Raw genomic sequence first — 22,060 nt, 5'->3', positions numbered from 1 at the left:
TCAGCAAATTTAATGACATTGTACTAGAAATAATTAAAACCGCAACTTCACAATTTATCTTGTAAGTATTCTCATGGTTTCCTTCAATTGTTATTTCTTCCTGAGACAGAATAAGACTTACCTCTGCTTGACCAATGATTAATTCTGCCCATGTTTTCCACTGTGGACATTTGTCTCTCTCTTCAAACGTTGTTTCATTTGATCCCCAACAACACTGTTCATGGTTGTACCACAATGCACTGAGGCAAATTCCCTCTTTTAGGTCAGTCATCCAGTCAGCAGCAATGTCTATTAATCCAGCCAATGCCCCTGTTAGTCAAAAGAGTATTGATTCATTCAACAAATGTTTATTCAACACCTATTTGCAGAGCACTATGAGCAGTTTTGCTTGTACTTATTATTTTGTTTGTTTTTATTCTGAATTGGATTTAATGACTGAATGCTTAATATTTTATATCTCAAATGTTTAGTCGTCTTTCATATGTAGGCATCTTTATGCTCAATTACTAAATAGGTTTGAAAAGCTTTAAATGGAATATGTTCAGATTTCCATGTGTACTTGTTAAACAAAAATTATTCTGCCAACTATGATTTTAACTTTGTCACAGAATTTTGCTGGAGACGGGATGATTTTTGAACTTCAAAATTCAAGCAACCATCTTTCTCTCTCAGTTCTCAATTACATAGCCCCCCCCCATTCAAATTTCTAACACAGAGCTACCATTGTCATATATTTATAACTTCATGATAAATTCTATTTCTTGACTGAAATTATCCACTCCTGTTTACAGATGTGTTTTAATAAATAAATACTTTTTCACATCACCCCCTACTGATGTATCAGGCCTTGAATGCACAAGGCTCCCGAGTTCTAGCATTATGAGATATTGAGATAGGAATTTCCAACTTCCTGTAACTTCCCCATCCATAAAAGATATATTATCTTTTGTCTTTGTTTAGCCTTTTTGGCCTCCTTACTGTGGCAACTGTTTCAAAGCAGGTAATGTTAACAATGCATCTGGAAAGCTTTCTCTAATCCTGATTTTCTACACTACTAAATTATTTAAGTAGACTGGGTTGAATCTGCCACAAATGAATGCCATATTGTTTTCCAATTATTCCTCAAGAAAATGTTCATGATATTACAGCATCAGACTTCTTAGTAGCCTATTAGCTATAAGTCTCTGTTCTCTTTTGTTTCCAGATCTTGACATATATTTCCAATATTTTTCACCATCCTCCAGAATTCATTACTTGAAAAAGATGCTAGCACATAAGCAATAACCATCTTCATGGTGAAGATTTCCTTTTGTTTATCATGGCCAGGGCAAAATGACCAAGTATACCAAGAGTTTAAGGAAATAATGTTTCTTGTTGTCTTTGGTTTTTTTGGTTTTGTTTTTTTGCAGGGCAATTGGGGTTAAATGACTTACTTGCCCAGGGTCACACAGCTAGTAAGTGTTAAGTGTCTGATACCAGATTTGAACTCAGGTACTTCTGAATCCAGGGCTGGTGCTTTATCCACTGAGCCATGTAACTGCCCCTCTTGTTGTCTTTGGACACAAAATAATATCAACTTTGCCAATTCCTTTATTTGGCCCTCAGGAGAAAACCTGTGAAAATCCTTCCATTTAGATTCAATTTCCTTAAATATTGTGCTTCATAGTGAGATTGTCAACACTGATAAAATTCAGTTCTGTCTATAATGTTGTCTCTGGCCACTAGGGATTTAACATTTAGAATACTAACAACTAAGTTAATGTTTTAAACCACCTAAAAACTATTTGATTCTTAACACCATCTGATCCTTTTCCTGCCACTCAGATACTATCACTGTGAAAGTAGAATGGGAGAAGACTGAGGGCACTGGTATCTATGTAACATCAAGAAACAAATTAAGTCCCCAATATTGTTGGGTGGATTCCCCTGTGAAGTATTTCTAAGTCTCTTAAAGAATGGGATATATGGACTGTAATCTATACCACTAAAACAATCTTCCACATCAATGAATAATCCATTAATTATTAAAGCATAAATATATAAGCTTGAAATATATAAAATGTAATCATTATTCTTAAGTCTTATTGGGAGATCCAAAGAGAAAAGAGGTGACATTTGAATTTTATACACTAAAGAAAAGAGAAACCATGATTTTTAAAATAAAAATTCCTGTAATTTAAATATTGACTTTTGCATTAGTATCACTGAATATTCTTGTGTAATTATAACACATATATTAAATATCTTTTTAGAATGTGAATATGGCAGTCTTTCCTTTTGTGATAATTACTGCCTTTACAATAATAAATGATCAATAGTTGTGTTCCTTATAGTTTCAGTGAAAAGAAAGGATTTAAAGGCAAGAAATGCTTTTTTTTTTTGGTTGTTTTTTTTTTCTTTTTTTGCGGGGCAATGGGGGTTAAGTGACTTGCCCAGGGTCACACAGCTACTAAGTGTCAAGTGTCTGAGGCCGGATTTGAACTCAGGTACTCCTGAATCCAGGGCCGGTGCTTTATCCACTGCGCCACCTAGCTGCCCCCAAGAAATGCTTTTACAATTTACTAGTCCATGAAAATATCAGGAAAAGATTTCTATTTCCAAAATGTAGAAAAGCCTTTTTAAAATTATTTTTACCTGATGCCAATCCTGTTAGTGTTACTACTAGCCATCCTGACCAAGCATCATACAAACTTTTTGTCATTTCCCATGCTGATTCTTTCTTTTTGCTGTTGATCTGAAATTAAAAATGTTTAAACTTCATTTTTCAAACTGTGAGCAGAAATCAAAATAAAAATGTGACAGTTCATTTTTCATCCATAAGAAATGGTACAGTTCCCTCTGAACAAAGCAAATGGGAAGAACATAAATCTAGCCCACCGAGTGTCACTTTGCAAACTAGAATACCCCCCACACACACACAGAATCATGTAGAATGGTCATACACTCAATCTTTTCAGACACATCACACACATACAAAACATTAACCGATAACATTATCTTCAAGTATGAAAGGCTAACATAACTATTTCAGTACAATACATGCTTTTAGATGGCAAGAATATAGTCCTTGTCCCTAGCACAGCGCCCTGCACAAAGCTGACACCTGATAAATGTTTGTTAAGTTAGTAGTACATCAACTTCTGTATATGCAGGGTCATTGAAATGAAATCCTGTGTTAACATTTTTGTTCTCAATCTAATCATTTAAGTGACAGCTATTGTCCTCATTGGTTGTTAGTATATCAAAGGGATATTTTTGGAAACAACCCACATGATAAAATTATTCATATCTTTACTTCTGCAGCTAATGAGTAAAACTTTAGAGCTGGGAAGGACCAAAGATTGTTCTGCATATATGTGTGTTTTTATATCTGTCTCTTCTAATTTGGGAGGAGAGGATGGCATTGACTGGTTCTGGAAGTAACACAAATATAACAGTACAGTTTAGAGCAACAAGGTATGTAGATACCTTCATGGAAAAGTCATAAAAACATAAGATCACCCAGCTCTCAATGGCTAATAAAATTTAAACTTAAACTAACTGTTAAACTACTAGTGGGAATATGGGGACAGTAACAATAGCTGGAAAAGGATCAAGCAACCCTTCTGTTTATATTTCAACATAATGGTGAGTTTTCTATGATGGGAGGAAGGTAAACTCTACATCCTTTTGGAGTGGGGTGAAAGAAGCTTCAAGCTAAAGTTCCAGTCTATGTTGCATCCTACTTTAACAGGAAGAAGCATGCCTTTTCCTCCTAACGGAATACCAACACCACTGACATTTGTAGTGTTATACCTAGAAATTAACCCAGTCTTCTTTTGTTCTACTAGAGTTGTGTGACCAGAAAATTGAAGCCAATAAAAGCCAAAAGTATATCAGTGAAATCTGGCCTCAAATGATTTCACTGTGATAATGTTTACATGGCTGGATTTTATTAGCCCTCTTTAATGCTCTCATAAAGTACCAGACCTGAAGTCAGGAAGACCTAAGTTCAAATATAGGCCGTTGTGACTCTGGGCAAGTCACTTAACCTGTCTGCCTCAGTTTCCTCTTCTGCAAAATGGTGATAACAGCATTTACTTCCGAGAGTTGTGAAGATAAAATGAGATAATGCTTGTAAAGCATTTTGTAAATCTTAAATCACTATGTATTATTATTTTATTATTGCTAATCATTACATCAAATACTACTGAGAATTCAAGATAAGCCATTTATTTTTCCCTAATGTACAATTAGTAAAAGAAAACTGTAGTTTAATTAGATATCACATTACTCACAGACTTTATTCAAATTGCTGTCTTTATGCAACATCTATCACAGTGTTACAAGAAATCTAACCCATACTTGATTATCTTTTGAAAAAAGAAATTATTTTCACCCTAAAGTTGCAAGGAGTACTCTTTCTTTCTACAACCACATTCCCTAGTAACCATATGCTTAAGCTGAATCTATAAGTGCGCACTTTATACCACAGTGTTTACCTAAGGCCCTCAAGATATAAATTAATACTGATGTGCCTTTTTCTTGTTACATTTGATTTCAGAACCCTGTTTTAAGTAGATACTTCTCTTTCTGATTATGCCCATTTCCTGGTGTTTCAAAGGCCAATATGAACCAATGTAGCAAATCAACTCTATAAATAACACTACTATTCCAAATATAAGCAAATATTTTATACATATATTACACGTGGCTTACAAGTAACCTAAAGGGCAAGTTAGCTGCCGCAAATTACCAACAGCCCACGAGAAATAACATAAAAGATATCTTAACATGAAGTAATAAAAAACAAGAAGTAACAGGTGGAGAGAATACCCCATTCCACCCCAATGGACTTCAGAATCAAAGAATGACAAAAGAATAGCAGGGGTTTGACCTGCAAACTCATGGCAGAGTATCTACATAAAAGATGTCACAAATCTATAAAGGACGACAAAAATAGCAATATTACATTTCCCCCCCCCCAAAAGAAATAACTATCTTCCTTTATTGATAAATTGATTTTATGCTTTATAACATTGTTGGTGCCTTAACAGAATTTTGTATTATGTAAAGCTATGTTAGAAAGGAGATCTAAATTTCATTTTGTTTGGAAAAACTTGTCCAAAAATGATGTTATAGCAGCAGAACATGAATAAATTTTGTTATGTTAGAAAGAAAAAGGAAAGTTACAAGTTGCTAAAATATAGCTGCCGAGGTCAATGGCTAAAAGTATGACATTAAATATTCAAATTAAGCTCATCTTAAGCATATTTTAATAAAGCTTTACATTATTATAAATGATTTCACATACCCGCCTGTGCCTTTCTCTGTCTTTACATTTTTCTCTAACCCAATCAATAGTGTGGAAGTCATCATATGTACCAACACCCGGAATGGGTTCATCCAGAAGATCCAATAAGTGTGTTGAACTGTTAATGCTGCCTCCATTTGTCATTGTATAATGTGTTCCTAGGGAGAAAAAGAAAAATAATTGTTTTGTGTAAGATAATAACTACACATAAAATCTGCTTATAAGTTTACTCATAGAAGTTTCAAGATGGGGCTTGATTTTGTTTTTTGAGGGGATTGGCATAGAGAACTTCCTAACTAATGCAGATAATCACCTCCTTTGCAACTTACACTCCTAGCTACCTGGGGCACTAACAGGATAAGGGACTTGCCTAAGATTAATGTGTGTCAGAGAGTTGAATCCAGATGTTCCTAATACCACCGGTTCCCTCTCCACTATACCATGCTGACTCTCTGGTTAGTTGATATTATTTCAACTTTTCCACTTCTAGTATTAAAATACTGATCAGAACTACGATCAGCTCAAGAAAGGACCTTAGTATCTGCTACCTTATCTTGCCAGGTGATCTTCAGAATCTTCCCAAGATAATTCAAATGGAAGTAACTCAGTTTCTTGACATGGTACTGGTAGACTGTTCAGGCTTCATAGGTATACAAGAAGGTAAGAACAATGGCTCTACAGACCTTCAGTATGGTAGGGAGCCTCATACCTAAGCATATGGTTACTACCACACTTTCCTTCAGAGTCTCCCAAACACTGAGCTAGCTTTGGTAATGCCTGCATCAACTTCATCATCTATGTGTGCAGACCTGGAAAGTATACTGCCAAGATATGTGAACTTATCCACACCATTCAAAATTTCTCCATTTGCTGTAACTGATGATTTCACATATAGATGGCACGGTGCTGACTGAATCTGTTTTCTTTGTGTTCATTGTCAAGTCAAAATTAGCACAAGTGCATTCTGTTGCATCCCAGCCTCAGAGGCTGCACCGAGAGCACAATCACCTACAAACAAAAAATTACACACTAACTCTGCTTCCACTTTATTCTTGACTTGTAACCTTTCCAAGTTAAAAAATTACTATCAGTGTGGTAGCTGATCTTGATGCTGTTTTCACCCTTGTTGGCAACATTGCTGAAAAGATCATGCTAAAAAGCATGGGAACAAGCACATAGCCCAGCTTCACTCCATTGCAAACTGGGAAAGCATGAGAGCATCATCCATTATCCAGAACCTAGAATCCTTTTCATGCCATCATGAAATTGATGTACAATCCTGATGAACTTCTCTGGGCAACCAACATTTGCAATGTTCTTCCACAGGCCCTCACAAGTGATAGTATCAAAAGACTTGGTCACATCAAAGTACTTTGTGTACAGGCCTCCATTCTATTCCTGACATTTCTCCTGGAGTTGTCAGGCAGCAAACATTGTATTGACCATTCCTCAGCCCTTTCTTAAGCCACACTGACTCACCGTATTTCCAAGTGAAGCATCAGCCTATTATGGAGAACCCTGGCGAAAATCTTGCCAGCAATGACTAAGAGAGAAACCCTTCCCCCCCACAAGACAATCAATATTCCCTTCCTTTATAAAGATGGACAATGGAGGCATCCTTGAAATCCAGGGAGATAAAAACCAACCCCACAATGAAAATAATCATTACTTATTCAACTTGATCAAAGTTGCAGGATACAAAATAAACCCACATCAATCATCAGCATTTCTATATAGTATATAGAATATATATACATATGCATATAGATATAGATAGATATATAAATGTACTTTTTCCTGACCTATTCCATATTTTTCCTGACCCATTCCAAAGAACCATTGCTAACCCTCCCTTTTTCCTCTAGACATGTTCTGAAGGACATCACTGTCAAGATTCCAGGGAACATTCTGGTTGTACCTTTCCCTTGTTGGCTGTCCCTATCATCCATGCCTCTACAATTAGGCTGGGCAAGACACAAACTTTGTCTGGCTGAGATTTCTCATCCGTAAAAAGAGGAAAACAATACTGCTTCCCTGCCAGTCCTTTTGTAAAGATAAAATGAGATAATATTTGCAAAGTGCTTAGCAAACCTTAAAGTATTATATAACTGCTTATCATTATAATTACTATTCTACTAGTAATATATTAGTAATAATAATAATTAACATTATTATCTGGGGGGTTAATTTCCAGTCTTGGGAACACCATAATAAAGGTCCACTGCCTTATATAATACTGGCCCATCTGATCCTTTTGTGAAACTCTCTCAATATGTGCTGGTATAGACTATAAGAAACTGAAGAAATAATCCTAAAGATGGGAAAACAGTGAAAAAGGAAGTATAGATGTTAAGAGGTTTCAAATTCATATCATTACCACTGTGGTCCAAGACAAAGTCATCTTGGGCATAATGGATATGCAATTGGGTTCTTGCACACTTTAAGACCTTTCATAAAATATAGAGAGACTATTTGTCAGCCTGGAAAGGAAAGGGATCAATCTGTCCTCATACTCATATGCATATGTAAAGAATCATATGCATGTAATCAACCAACCTCATAAGCAGAAAACTCCACAGTGAACTCAGAGAGTCAAAATACAATATACTCACCCATGTGTATATGCTACATATACATATACATATACTGCACACATGCATGTATATATGTATGCATAAATAATGTTGTTTGTCCTTCATTCCTGAAGAGGACCATGACATCACGACTTGCAGTGAGGAGGATTTAAGTAGAGGGAGGCCTGTGCAGGGTCACTAACCTCACTCTCTCCTCTAGAGCCATCTGGGTCCAGGGGTGAGATGCATATCAGGGCTGGAGATGGCCCGGGATGTTTAAGGCAATTAGGGTTGAATGACTTGCCTGGGATCCAACCACTAGTGGGCGTCGGAGGTCACTCAGACTGAGTCTGAGGACAAGTCCTCCCAGCTTCAGGGCCAGTGCTCTGCCTACTGCACCACCAAGCTGCCCTTATGCATATATAATCTTATATATGAAGTATATGTATATAGATGCATGTAAATTTGTGTATCTATGTATGGATATTCCTGAGTACATACATAAAAACATTTATGCATATACATGCACACATTGTTAATGTGTACATGTGTACGTGTACATATATGTGTATATACATCTTCTATAAAAAGTGGTCTCGGGGCAGCTAGATGGCGCAGTGGTAAAGCACCGGCCCTGGATTCAGGAGTACCTGAGTTCAAATCTGGCCTCAGACACTTGACACTTACTAGCTGTGTGACCCTGGGCAAGTCACTTAACCCCTCATTGCCCTCCAAAAAAAAAAAAAAAGGTCTCATTTGCCTTCTGTTCCTCTAGTCATACCTCAGCTCTCTAAGAAGAATATATAATCTGAGCCTTTCTCTGTAGATAATATAGAGTGCAGTCCCCTCACCAAAGGGATTTCTGTGTGCTGGAAGTGCCCAGAGATACCTTTTCCCAGGACTTAAGATCTCAAGAATGGCTTTTGGGCTTTGTATAATTTCTATCTGCACTCATACAGCTGGACTTCATTTCATTATATTTGCATTTAATAATAAATTGCTTTTCCTTAGTTTGAGTTGTGAATTATCAAAAACTATCAAAATCCCCCTACTTCCCCACATCCTGCAACATATACTTTGAAGTTAACCCAACTGCCAATGTGCTGATTCCAGGGCAGGGCAAGGTAGTGTGCCATATATACTGGGGCAAGAAATTCTCTGCCATATTTCTTTTTCATTTTTGATCTAATGTAAAACCCTGGGAATATCTCCAGGGTTTGGTTTTGGGGTTTCTTGGGTTTTTTTGTTTTTTGTTTTTTTTCCTGGGTATTGAGGGTTAAGTGACTTGCCCAGAGTCACACAGCTAGTTAAGTGTCAAGTGTCTGAGGTCAGATTTGAACTCAGGTCCTCCTGAATCCAAGGCCAGTGCTTTATCCAATGTGCCACCTAGCTGCCCCCTCCATGGGTTTTGTGGTAGATTCATCTTTAATTATCAAAACAGAGAAGATCTTAAAACAAAAACCAAAACCTTTCATATAAAATGCTATTAGAACATCAGTACTATTTACTTTTTAAAATCCTATTGATTCTTTTGGTTTTTATACCACTTTCACTTCCTAAGAAAACCCAAATACCAGATAATTCTCTCTTGTAAAAAAGAAAAAGTCAATAAAAAACAAAACTAACTGATACAATATCTGATAATATATTTAACATTCTGCACCTGCATTTTACTTCCCTTCTACTGATAGGAGGGAAGTATGCTAATCATTGGTCCACTGGATTCCTCAGTGCATTTAATCTGAATCATGTCTTTTAGTGCTGTTTTCATTACTACTTTGGTTATAGCGCATACTGTTCTCTAGATCTAACCTCCTCGGTTCTCTTCATATTTGTTTCTCTGAGTTTGTCATAGCTATTGTTTATTATAGGGTATATTACAATAATATTCCATTCCATTAATAAACCACAATTTATTCAGCTCTTCCCCAATCAATGAGTACCTACTATTTCCAAGTTTGTTATCACACACAATGTTACTATGAAAATCTTGCTATTTCAAGTACTTTTCTTTCTGTCTTTTACCTCCTTAAGTCCAGTAGTGGGATAGCTAGGTCAAAGGATGTGAAGAGTTTAATCATTTTCTCAACAATCTCAAGTTGTTTTCCAGAAAACTTGAAACAATTCAGACTCCCCAACAAGTAGTATTGGACCTATCTTTCCACTGCTATTCCAATACTATTTGCACCTTTTATCATCTTTGCCACTTTGATGAGTGTCAAGTAAATGCCCAGAGATATTTCATTTTGAATTGTGATTACTATTAGTTATTTGGAGCATTTTTCATAGACTTGTGAATAGGTTGCAATTCCTCTTTTAAAAACTTGTCTAGGGGGCAGCTAGGTGGTGCAGTGGATAAAGCACTGGCCCTGAGTTCAGGAGTACCTGAGTTCAAATCCGGCCTCAGACACTTGACACTTACTAGCTATGAGACCCTGGGCAAGTCATTTAACCCTTACTGCCCTAAAAAATAACAATAACAACAGAAACTTGTCTAGTTTCAAACAGCACCTGGTCCTTTGGACTTATATACTGGGAAATGGCTCTTGGCTTTATATATCTATGTCAATTCCTTGTTATCTAGACCACTAGACTAAAAAGATTTGTCTTGCAGAGATCTCCTTCCTCCATCAAATTTCTCTTCTTATTCTAGCTTTACTGGTTATGTTCGTTTAACAGCTTTTAAATTTTATGTAACAGAAGAGGTAGGAAGGGGTTTAAATAGCAATCAACATTTATGAAATCTCCACTGTATGCAAGGCAAAAAAAAAAAGTTATGATCCCCTTTATTCTTTATTTGGTTATAAATCATGCCTCTAACTACAGTAAAGAAAACTAACTCCTCCCATTCTCCTCTAATTATTTTATGGTTTTATATATTTAAGCTAAGTAGTCAACTGGAGTTTATTATAGCATGTGGTATAATATGGTATTCTAAATCTATTTTCTACCAAATTACTTTCCAGTTTTTCCACAAGTAGAAATACCTACACACACACACACACACACACACACACACACACACACACACACACACACACACGATAAGTGTCTCCCTAACCTCACATGGTCTCAGGCCATGTGGTAGAGAAAGCAGGGAGAGAGCTTCAGCATGCCAGTTGGTGAAAGCAGGAGAAAAGCCCCAGAAGCCTTATGCTGTCCTAAAAAGCCCCTATAACTCAAAAGACCTAGAAGATCCCATGAAGACCAATGCTGCCCTATAAGAGCAAGACACCCTCATGAGGTCTTCAAAGGGTTTTTATCCTCTTTTGATAGAGGCAGCTTATTATACATTAATTGGTTAAGCTAATTGGTTAGCATCATTCAATCCCATTGATTGACATGGTCTGAAGGTACTCTACATTAAAATGAACTCTATAGAAGACAGAGGGAAAAGAATGCAAAAGATGTTCAACTGAAGTTGCTCAAGGCAAAGCCCATTATCCAGGTGTGGTTTCATCCAATCAGTCCTTCCCAGATCTAAACAAAAGAATCTACCTCCATTTCTTTTTGTTATCTTGGGTTTGTCCCAGATGAGATTAGATAAACTTTCTCAAACAGAACTGGACTTTCTGGGTTGGGGGGTAGGAGAGGGGGAGAGAAAAGATTGAGAAACTGATCTCATTTTCCCAAACATTTTAGAAAATGTTTTTGTCATACCTGAGTATTCTAACCTTAAATTGTTTTACTCTGAAGATTCAAATCCTCTCAAACTATCTAATAATGACAATAGTAGTAACATTCTCTAGGAGCCCAAACTTAACCACTGTAAATATTGCAAGTAAATGGTAGAAAGTGTTCAGACTGTAACTTACAAAAATTTAGCACCTAATACTTAGAAAGACATGATCAAGAGGCTTCCATCCTTCATTACAAATGATAAAAAAAAAAAGTGCCTACTCGTTTTATGTTTTATGCCTACTATATGCCAGGTACTGGGCTAAGTGCTGGGGATACCCCCCCCAAAAGTCCCTGCCTTCAAGGAATCTAAAATCAAAAGGAGAAAACATGCAAATAAATATATATAAAGTGAGTTATATGCATGATATATAGGAAGTAATTAATAGAGGGAAGGCAATAGAATTGAGAGATTAGGGAAGACTTCCAGTAAAAAAATTATAATTACAACTACAAATGCAAACTCTATAACAGCCTTTAAAACTCAACAAATAAATAGTAACAGACCCAGAAGGATTATCACAGACAAAACTGCTGCCCACAAGTGCCCAGATACAAGAGTGACTCCTAATTTAAAGGCTGTTGCCACACCAAATCTCCTAACCTCCAAACTACATATAATTAAAAGCTCTCAAATTACAACGACCTAAGACAAGAAATCAAAACCATGCAGAAAAAGAATGAAGCATATCTACCTTCTTTCTGTCTGCTACCAGTTCTTTGGAAGATGCTTTGGAAGATGGGAGTTTGGATCCCAATATTTTTATTTAATAAAAGAGCAATTTATTTTATCCATCTATACAACAGTCTGCTGATCATTAAACAGAAAAGAGAAATAGTAAGATAGTGCCCAAACCCTAGACTGTTTCTATATGAACTCTAACAAATATAAAATATGAACAAGAATAATAATGGCTATTCAATAAGAAAAGATAGAACTAAAACGTGGATAGAATAATCAGTGTACTGTGAGAATCAGGGTGCTACCCCCTGCTGAGAAAGACATTGTGAGAACCAGGGCAGCTCTGCCCTGAAGAGATAGCATGTGACTTGGCATCTGGAAATTATGTCTATAGAACCACCTGTAAGTCATGTCAATCAATGGACCAGCCAATTAGCCTGGAGCTGTGTATGGGGACCACCCCTCTTCAGGTCCCACAGAGAACTTCCACTGGAAAGGAAGGAGAGTCATTTTTTTGTTGTTATTCGGGAACCAGCAGTTGGCAGCGAGAGTGGAGAGAGTAGACAGATCTCTTTATTTCTCCACATATTTCTCTTTACTAACCCCTAATATACTTTAATAAATGCTTAATGCCCAAAGGCTGGTGCTAAAGCTTCTAATTTAAGGCGACCACACATTAGATTTTTAGACATCACAGATTTTTTAAGCTTCACAGTACTCTGCAACATACTAGGAAGGCATTATGAAATCATGTAAAGAACAAAGTCAAAGGGATCTGAGTTCAGATACTGAATTTTCCACTAACTTCCTCTTCTGTAAATTCAGTGTGTCAAAGCAGATCCTCTCTCAGCTCTGATCTAGTTCCACCATTCTATAAGACTATAAAGTTTAAAAGGAAATGGAGAAAACTCCCTTACCTCAAAAGATTTTACCTAAGGTCTATAAAACAAATAAATCACATAAAAATGCAAATGATAATCAGGCTAAAGATTAAATAACCACTTACACTTATGTGTTTATAGTTATTTGTCTTTATATTGAAGCAAATTAAAAAAAAAAGATGATAGCACCCAAAAAATTTTTCTAAGAAGCCTTCATAGAGTAGGTTAGTTTTGTGCAGTTTTGAAGAATTAGACATGTTTTGGGCATAAGACTAAAGAAACTGCAGCCACAACTCTGTCACTGGTTAATGTGTAACATCTGTAATCTGTAATCACAAACTTCTGAGAGCTAAGGCTCATTTACAGATAAAGTGGAAATGCTCATCTTGCTTATTTCAAAGGATTATCATCATTATCATCTCTCACAAAATATTTTGTATACAAAAATTTTACTTAGAAATACTCTTTATGGGGCAACCAGGTGGCACAGTGGATAGATCACCGGCTCTAGATTCAGGAGGACCTGAGTTCAAATCCAGCCTCAGACACTTAACACTTACTAGCTGTGTGACCCTGGGCAAGTCACTTAACCCCAATTGCCTCCCCCCCCCCCCCAAAAAAAATACTCTTTGAGGCAGATAGTACAAATGAGGAAGTTATTTGTCCTGGGAACAGAGATAAGACCATAAGCTTGACTTTATGCCAAGATTCAAACATAGGTCCTTCTTGAGTGTTTAAAACTTTTCTATGAGGAAAATGCTCTGTGATCTGTAAAGCATATCTATAAGAACCATTACAATTACTGTTATGGTAAATATTGGAAATAGATGAATTGGAAACAGAAGACTTTTTTTCAAGTGATGCTGGTTAGAATAAAGTTTCAAATGAGAAAGTCATAACAGATCATCTAAAGAATCTTGAAACACTCATAAATATAAATGAGTTTAAATTTTATACTGAAAACAGGCAGATGCTATTGCAGATTTCAGAAAAGAGTACAAATACATATGAGCAATCATAAACTATTCACATTACTCTGTGGAAAATGAATGGGTAATATTAAAAAAAATGCTGCATGGAGAAAATTACCACATCCAAGAAGAAACAGTAATGAAGACACGGATTAGAACTATCAGATATTCAAAACAGTGACACAGGGAAAATACCACCAGGCTGAAAAACCAGAGGTTCAGGTTTTCTTCTCAGCTGTGCCACTAACTGTATGGCCCTGGGCAAACACCATCTCTCAGGATCTCAGTTTCTTCATGTGCTCTAAGTTCTTGCTCTAAAATTCCAATGTTTTGATAAATAACTAAAGAAATACAATTGGCAAGATTCTTTGAGCCCTATGTATATGTCGTAGTGACACAGGAAATGGAAATACACTGGTGGCAAAAAATAATGGGTAAACAAAGACATCCCCCAAAAGAGAAAAAGACCTATTTGTACAAAAATATTTATAGCAGCTCTTTTTGTGGTGGCTAAAAATCAGATATCAAAGGAATGCCGATCAACTGGGGAATGGCTGAAAAAGTTGTGGTCTATGATTGGATTAAAATATCATTGTACTGGGGCAGCTAGGTGGTGCAATGGATGAAGCACTGGCCCTGGATTCAGGAGGACCTGAGTTCAAATCCAGCCTCAGACACTTGACACTAGCTGTGTGACTCTGGGCAAGTCACTTAACCCTCATTGCCCCTCAAAAGAAAAAAAGAAAAAAGAAATATCATTGTGCTCTAAGAAATGACAAGCAGAACAATTTCAGAAAGGCCTATAAAAACTTGTATGAACTTATGTATAATGAAGTGAACAGAACCAAGAGAAAATTGTGCACAGGAACAGCAATGTTTGATGAAGAACTGTGAATAACTTAACTATTCTCAGCAATACAATGATCTAAGACAATCCCAAAGGACTAATAATGAAGCATACTTTCCACCTCCAAAAAAAAGAACTGATATTGATTAAATACAGACTGAAGTATCATGCTATTTTTCACTTTCTTCTTTTTCTTTCATTGGAGTTTTGTTGTACAAAATGACTAACATGGTAATGTTTTACATAATTGTACATGTATAACCTATATTTGATTGCTCACTGCCTCAGGGAGGGAGGATGGGAAAGAGGGAAGGAGGGATAGAATTTGGAACTCAAAACTTTAAAAACGTTTATTATACAAAATAATGGGCAAAATGTATAGAAATACAGGATAGGAACTTCAAAAGTTTGTTTTCTAAAACAACTTTTGACTATAAAGATATCTAACAACTAATATGGTTATTTAACTATCTTTTTTAATATTCATAGGTTCATAGATCTCGAGTTAGAAGATACCTAAGAAGTTGACCAGTCCAGCCTCCTCATGTTACATACAATAAAGTCAACTGAAGCCCAGGAAAGTTAAATGATTTAAGATCACAAAGTGTAAGAGGTGAAATTTTAACTCAGTTACTCTTTCTGATGTAGGGGGCAATAAGGGGTTAATAGAAAAACCTAAGACCCTAGCTCTAATACAGTTATTAGCTCTAAAAGGGAGTCAAATCCCAGTTAATGGATAACTTATGTTAGGTTCTCATACCCATAGTGATCAACATCCATAATGGACCAGAACGGGTCAGGTCAAAATAACAATAAAGGAAAAAGACAACCTATAGAAATTCTATTGAAAAATGATTATATTTTGAAACTAGCCACGGGAATCAGAAAGAGACATGCACAGAAAAGGCCAAATTTGTCCCCCAGTTCACCTTATGACGTGGAAGCCCCCAAAACACACCTCCACAGAAAAAGGTACCCGCCTGGGGTTGGCTTAGGACCCCAGGAACTCCAAATTAGGATAGGCCTTCCCTTGTACCTCCCCAAGGTGGAGATTATTATAATGAGACTGTTATCCATACTATAAATATAACTGTCTTTCCTTTCCTTATTTGAGAGATACCTTTCCAATAATTTGGTTCTCTCCCTGTGATCACCCACAGTACTGCAATAAAACTTGGGAAACTGAGTCACTGAGTCTTGTAATTCTTTTGGGACAATCAATTTGACCCTAATTCCATCCCACATCATTTCTATCCTATTACGCAGTTTCTTCAAAGAAGCAGATAGCCAATCCCATGTGACTCTCAAAAATTCACTCCAGCACATCCACCCCAATGTGCTTGGTGTCTTTCTCTAATTCTGTTGATGCCCTAAGTTCAAACAGGTGATAATTTATTTTGATTTGAGGACCCTACCTTTAGGCTGAGATTAGAAAGCCTCAGGCCCTCAGGTTCTCTTCTGTGTGGGAGGTGCTGGTGCTCTGCTTCAGCTGAGCCAAAAAGCCCCGTGGGCTGTACAAAATGCCAGGTCAGACAGTTGGGGGGAAAAAGCCCCCAGCTCCCTCAGACCTGAGCGGAGCTATCCGAGAGATCCTGGATGATCCTGGGCTCCTCCAGGCCGGGCTCTGGCGTAGCCTGTGCTGAGGAAAGTGAGGCTCCAGCGCACCCCCCTCCCCCAGCCGCAGCCCTGGCTGGAGGATTAGCTTGGTCTGTGGGGGTGCAAAAAGCCCTGAGATTTGAGTGGAGAGAAGAAAAGATATATATAGACCTGGGAGTTGGGGGAGGGGGCCCTGACGAGATTAGAAAGGTTGAGAAGGGGGGGGGGCCCTAAAGGATGCAGGAGAAGGCTAAAGGACTAGGAGCAAGGAGGAAAGGCCAGCAGACGAGAAGGAACAGGAACAGAGAAAGAGAGGCCAAAGGGCAGACTGACGAAGGTCAGTGAGAGAGAAACACAGGGGGTTTAACAGTGGCAGTAAGGAGAGGAAAGTAAGAAGCAGGGGGATTTACAAAGTGAAAGGGGCTGGGAGTTAGAATCAAGGACCTGAGTGCCCTAAGGCAAGCGGGGGCTAAAGTCCTTATTGTATTAAAAAAGTTCCAGGGGCAGCAGGTGGAAGCACCAGAACAGGAACACAGTCAGGCTGTACATTTTATTTCCCTGTATTCTTAGTTTTAAATAGTATCTCATAAATAAACTCTGCTTTGATTATTTAGTTAAGAGGCTTCTTAATATTTTGCTTATCAATTTGGGAGTGGAACAGTGTGGTGGAAGGTTTATAAAACGGCCCATGCTAAGTTAATAGCAGTCAGATAGCCAAATAGTCAAAAAGTCCCCAGATTAGTCCTCCAGTCAGCTTTAGCCCCCAAATTAGGTTAGTCATTCAAAATATTTTCACATTTGAATGGTGACCCACTTAGGACTTATGGCCCAATTATAATTTTTCTAAACTTATCATTTTTCATATACTTATAATTTTTAACAAATCAAATTATAATTTTTAGACTAGATTAGAGTATTAATTATTTTTTACACTGATAAGCAAATATGTTAAATGGTGGTTACAGCAAATGAGTAACTACACCCTAAAGTTATTTACTTAATAAAGATATACAAATAAAATATACACGTTATCTTCCTAATGTAACCCTGCCCTTCTGAGTCAGAAGGGTAATGTATTTACTTTCCCCCATTATACTCTCCTACATTACTCTAATCTTTACAGAAACACATAATTTCAGAATGGGAAAAGACCTCCATGGCAAATTAGTACAACTTCTACAACAGAGGCTAGCCAATGGTCATCCATCCTTCCCTGAAGACTTTCCAAGAGCTATGCCACTCACTACCAAACATCCTGTTTCACGACTGGATAGCTCAAAATGCTAGGACACTTTTTCTTTCATCAAGTTTCAATTCATATTTCTGCAAGGTCTACCCACTGTTCCAAGTTCTGTCTTCAGTGGCCCAAGGAAGCAAATCTCATTCTTTCTTTACTTGAAAACCTTTCAAATACTTAAAGATTGCTATCATTTTTCCTATTCCTCAGGCTGAACACACTCAGTTTCTTCAACCTACCCCCATATCCCATAAAATTGAAGTCCTTTCTTTTTTTTTTCTTTTTTAATTTTCATTTTTTGCGGGGCAATGGGGGTTAAGTGACTTGCCCAGGGTCACACAGCTAGTGTCAAGTATCTGAGGCTGAATTTGAACCCAAGTACTCCTGAATCCAGGGCTGGTGCTTTATCCACTGCGCCACCTAGCTGCCCCGAAACCTTTTCAAGATCCTCATTCCTCTCCCTGGTTTATCCATGTTTTTCCTAAACTGTGTACCCAGAATTGAACACTACTTCATATATTCTGACTTGGGTAGAATGTAGCAGGACCTCCTTATTCTAGGAAGATAAGCCTCTCCATGCAGTCCAAGAAGGCATTGTTATGGGAATGCAGCGGTGACATGGGATGGAATTATTGCAATACTGTGAGTAATCACAGGGAGAGAACCAGAAAAGTAGAAAGGTATCTCTTGAATAAGGAAAGAAAAGATAGTTATATTTATAGTATAGATAAATTGATTATCACTCTCATAATAATCTCCACCTTAGGGAGGTACAGAAGAATACTTATCAATGTAAATAAGATAAGCCTCAGTTTAACAGAAAAGACTCAGGGTTTATAAAAGTACTATATAATTTGTTCAAAGGTTAGAATCTAGTCTGTACTCCTCCTATTCAATCCTGATTCTACAAAGTATCAGAATAAGAACTTATTTTAAGACTAACTGAAATCTTAAATGGTTAAATTTAAAAATGTTTAATTTATATATAATTTCAGATAATGAAAAACACTGATATATCCTTGCCAAAAGAATCTCTTAAGCTTAAATAAGGGGCTCTCAACCTGAAGCCCGTGAACTGGTGTTTTTTGAAAATATTTTAATAAATGTATTTCAATATAAGTAGTTTCCTTTTTAATTCCATGTATTTTTTCAATGTACTTTAGTATTCTTAGAAGAGGAATCCACAGGCTTCATGAAACTTATCAAAGGGAACCATCAAACAAACCCTCAAGAATCCTCACACTATTTCTTCTATCCAAATTTATTTCATATTAATGGCAGTGTAAACAGTTACATAAATGCTAAGACTGAATAGTATACTGAAGCTTGGATAAAGGATCATCTGATCAGTCAATTATAATAGTTATATTTATGTAATAATTATTGCCAAAGACTGAACTGACAGAAAGGGAGCAAATTTCTCACTACAATCCTCAACAATTTTGCAACCGATAAAAGTATGTAGAAGAACTAAAAATGCTTCTTCCCAGAACATCTGAGATAAAAATAGCAAGAGATAATACAGGATAGTCTTACCAGTAATGTTTGCCAAGATATGAAGATTCGTTTCCCTAGGATTGAGATTATAGGAAGCAAATCATATCTGACCATCTATTTCTTATCTTATAGACAGCATCTTATACTGCCAAAATAAGTTTTTGTTGAAGAGCAAAGAACTCTAAGTTGTTAATTTTTAAAACAATTTAATAATTAAACTGAATAAATATTGTACTATATCAACAGATAATTAGAAAAGGATAGCTTTCAATATATTTCCAATGATAACTTAGACACAAGATTTAAATAAAAGGGGTATCATCAAAGAAACATGATTACAAAATAAAGTGGATGATGTTACCACGTGGTCTCTCCAGTTAATTCACTCAACATTTGTTAAGAGCCAATCAGGTATAAAAAATTTAAAATTTAAAAAAAAAGAGCCAACCATGTGCCAAACACTGTCCAAAAGTCCTTGGCATATAAAAACAGAAATGAAAACAGTTCCAGTCCTAAGAAATCATACCTCTGCTGGAAGAAAATGACACACAGACACACAAGCAAATAGACAATATTTACAAAGCAATTTGGATTGGGAAAGCACTAACAACTGGGAAAAGGAGGGAAGATTGTGTTTCAAGCCTAGAACCTGGGCTCAGCTGTGAAAGGAGCTGGGGATTCCCAAGAGACAGAGTTGAGAAGGGAAAGCATTTCAGGCATGTTGCACAATAGCATGTGCAGAGGCACAGGGGTAAAAGCCGGAATGTCACATGCAGCAAACAAGGAAGCCAATTTGGGGGGGGGGGGGGCGCCGCACAAGGGAGATTATCATGAAATAAATTTGGAAAGAGAAGGAAGACTGAGCCAGGCTGTGAAGGCTTTTGTTTGTTTTTTTTGGTGAGGCAATTGGGGTTAAGTGACTTGCCCAGGATCACACAGCTAGTAAGTGTCAAGTGTCTGAGGCCGGATTTGAACTCAGGTCCTCCTGAATCCAGAGCCTGTGCGGTGCTCTACCCACTGTGCCACCTAGCTGCCCCTTGTGAAAGCTTTTAATGGCCCAAAGAAGAATTTGGTTTTTTTTTTATCCCAGAGGCAATTGAAAGCCACTGAAACTTCTGGATCAGATTGGCAGCTGGATACAAAATAGCTCTGAAGTGATGTCAAATTAGGAGGAAATTAAAATAATCCTAATCCTTGAGTTAGGGTGGTGGCAATATGAATGTAGAAAGGAAGATGAATGTGAGAGATGACATGGATACATAATAAATAAGATTTAACTGAGGGTATATGGAGATAGGGGAAGGAAAAGGAGAACAAATGAGGAGGAACTTATATCCTAATAAGAAAGAACAACACATAGCAGAAAATGGTGGTCTGGAAAGGGAGTATAAGACTAGGGAGTCAGAGGAATATTGGGCTAATCAATGTACAGAACTTTTCCAGAAGCAATGACAGTAAGTATTCAATTGGGAATGTTGGCATAGACACAAATGACAATGACAAGATTGTCAGAGTAAAAGTCTAGATGGAATGTGGAACATGGCCTGATCTAGGGACCACTAAATACAGTGGACTAACTTAGTGCATTCTCTTTTTCTTTTTCTTTTTTCAGGGAAATGAGGGTTAAGTGACTTACCCAGGGTCACACAGCTAGTAAGTGTCAAGTGTCTGAATCTAGATTTGAACTCAGGTCCTCCTAAATCCAAGGCCAGCGCTTTATCCACTGTGCCACCTAGCTGCCCCCATTTTTCTTTTTTTTTTTCCTAAGTGCATTCTCTCACCAATTAAAACTACCCAACTCAGTCTCAGGGAAGGAGTTCCAAAACACTGAAGATTAACTCTCAAAGGAAGTGGGGGAATAATTTCTGGAGGTATAGTCTGAAGGATACTGCTTCAGGTAGAGAAAAAAGAGGCAGCATGGAGGCCAATAGCAAGATGGCCAGAGTGACAGCCACAGACAGACTACAGAATCCTTCAAAGCTTCAGGAGCCGCCTCCTACTAAAATGTGACAGATCCCTTCTCCACACTCCCATTCCTACCCTCTTCTCCACAAATTACTTAGTATTTATGTAAGTATTTATATATGGAGTATTCCCTAACGCCAGTAAAAAATAAGTACCTAGAAGGCAGGCACTATTACATTTGTCTTTGTATCTATCACTAGAATAAAAGCATCTAATACAGGCCTTTTTTGATCTTCACAACTCTGGGAGGGAAATGCTATTATTATTCCCATTTTATCTATGAGGAAACTGAGGCAGGTGAGGTTAATTAACTTGCCCCGAGTTAAAAAACCAGTGTCTATGGACACATTTGACCTCGAGGTCTTCCTGACTCCCAATTCAGTGCTCTATCCAATGCAACAATTGCTTGCCTCTTCTTCTTCTTCTTTTTTTTTTTTGGTGAGGCAATTGGGGTTAAGTGACTTGCCCAGGGTCACACAGCTAGTAAGTGTTAAGTGTCTGAGGCTGGATTTGAACTCAGGTACTCCTGAATCCAGGGCCAGTGCTCTATCCACTGCACCACCTAGCTTCCCCCAACTGTTTGCCTCTTAATAATTACAGTAATAATTGAAAACTTATTATCATTAGCTTAGTGTTTGTTGAATTTAACCGAGTCACTGAGATACAAAAATGTTATAAAAATCAGCACTTAACAAAATCCAAAAAACAAACAAAAATCTCTTCGGTTATCTTACTTTATTTTTCTTTTGTTTAGAGGTCTGAATTGTGCATATTATCTAACTTTCCATCTAAAGATACTGAGGGAAAGGAGAAGAAATTGTTTTAGTACCTTTCTGACAA

The 22,060-nt window shown here is 37.1% G+C and overlaps 1 protein-coding gene across 4 annotated transcripts in view; it reads right to left on the bottom strand.

Annotated features, from left to right (window-relative positions):
* The window catches only part of CLCN3 (chloride voltage-gated channel 3), a 97,535-nt gene that overhangs the window by 27,492 nt on the left and 47,983 nt on the right, over positions 1–22,060 (bottom strand). For all 4 annotated transcript variants that reach the window (XM_043970403.1, XM_043970405.1, XM_043970404.1 and 1 more), the window contains 3 exons: positions 5,294–5,451; positions 2,635–2,734; positions 122–309 (listed from right to left, as the gene is read on the bottom strand). In XM_043970403.1, the coding sequence (XP_043826338.1) occupies positions 122–309; positions 2,635–2,734; positions 5,294–5,451 (446 nt within the window). The remainder of the gene's footprint in view (positions 1–121; positions 310–2,634; positions 2,735–5,293; positions 5,452–22,060) is intronic.

The sequence above is a fragment of the Dromiciops gliroides genome, chromosome 6 (genome assembly GCF_019393635.1).
Source record: "Dromiciops gliroides isolate mDroGli1 chromosome 6, mDroGli1.pri, whole genome shotgun sequence".
Taxonomy (NCBI): Eukaryota; Metazoa; Chordata; class Mammalia; order Microbiotheria; family Microbiotheriidae; genus Dromiciops; species Dromiciops gliroides.
This window is presented reverse-complemented; position numbering and strand designations above follow the sequence as displayed.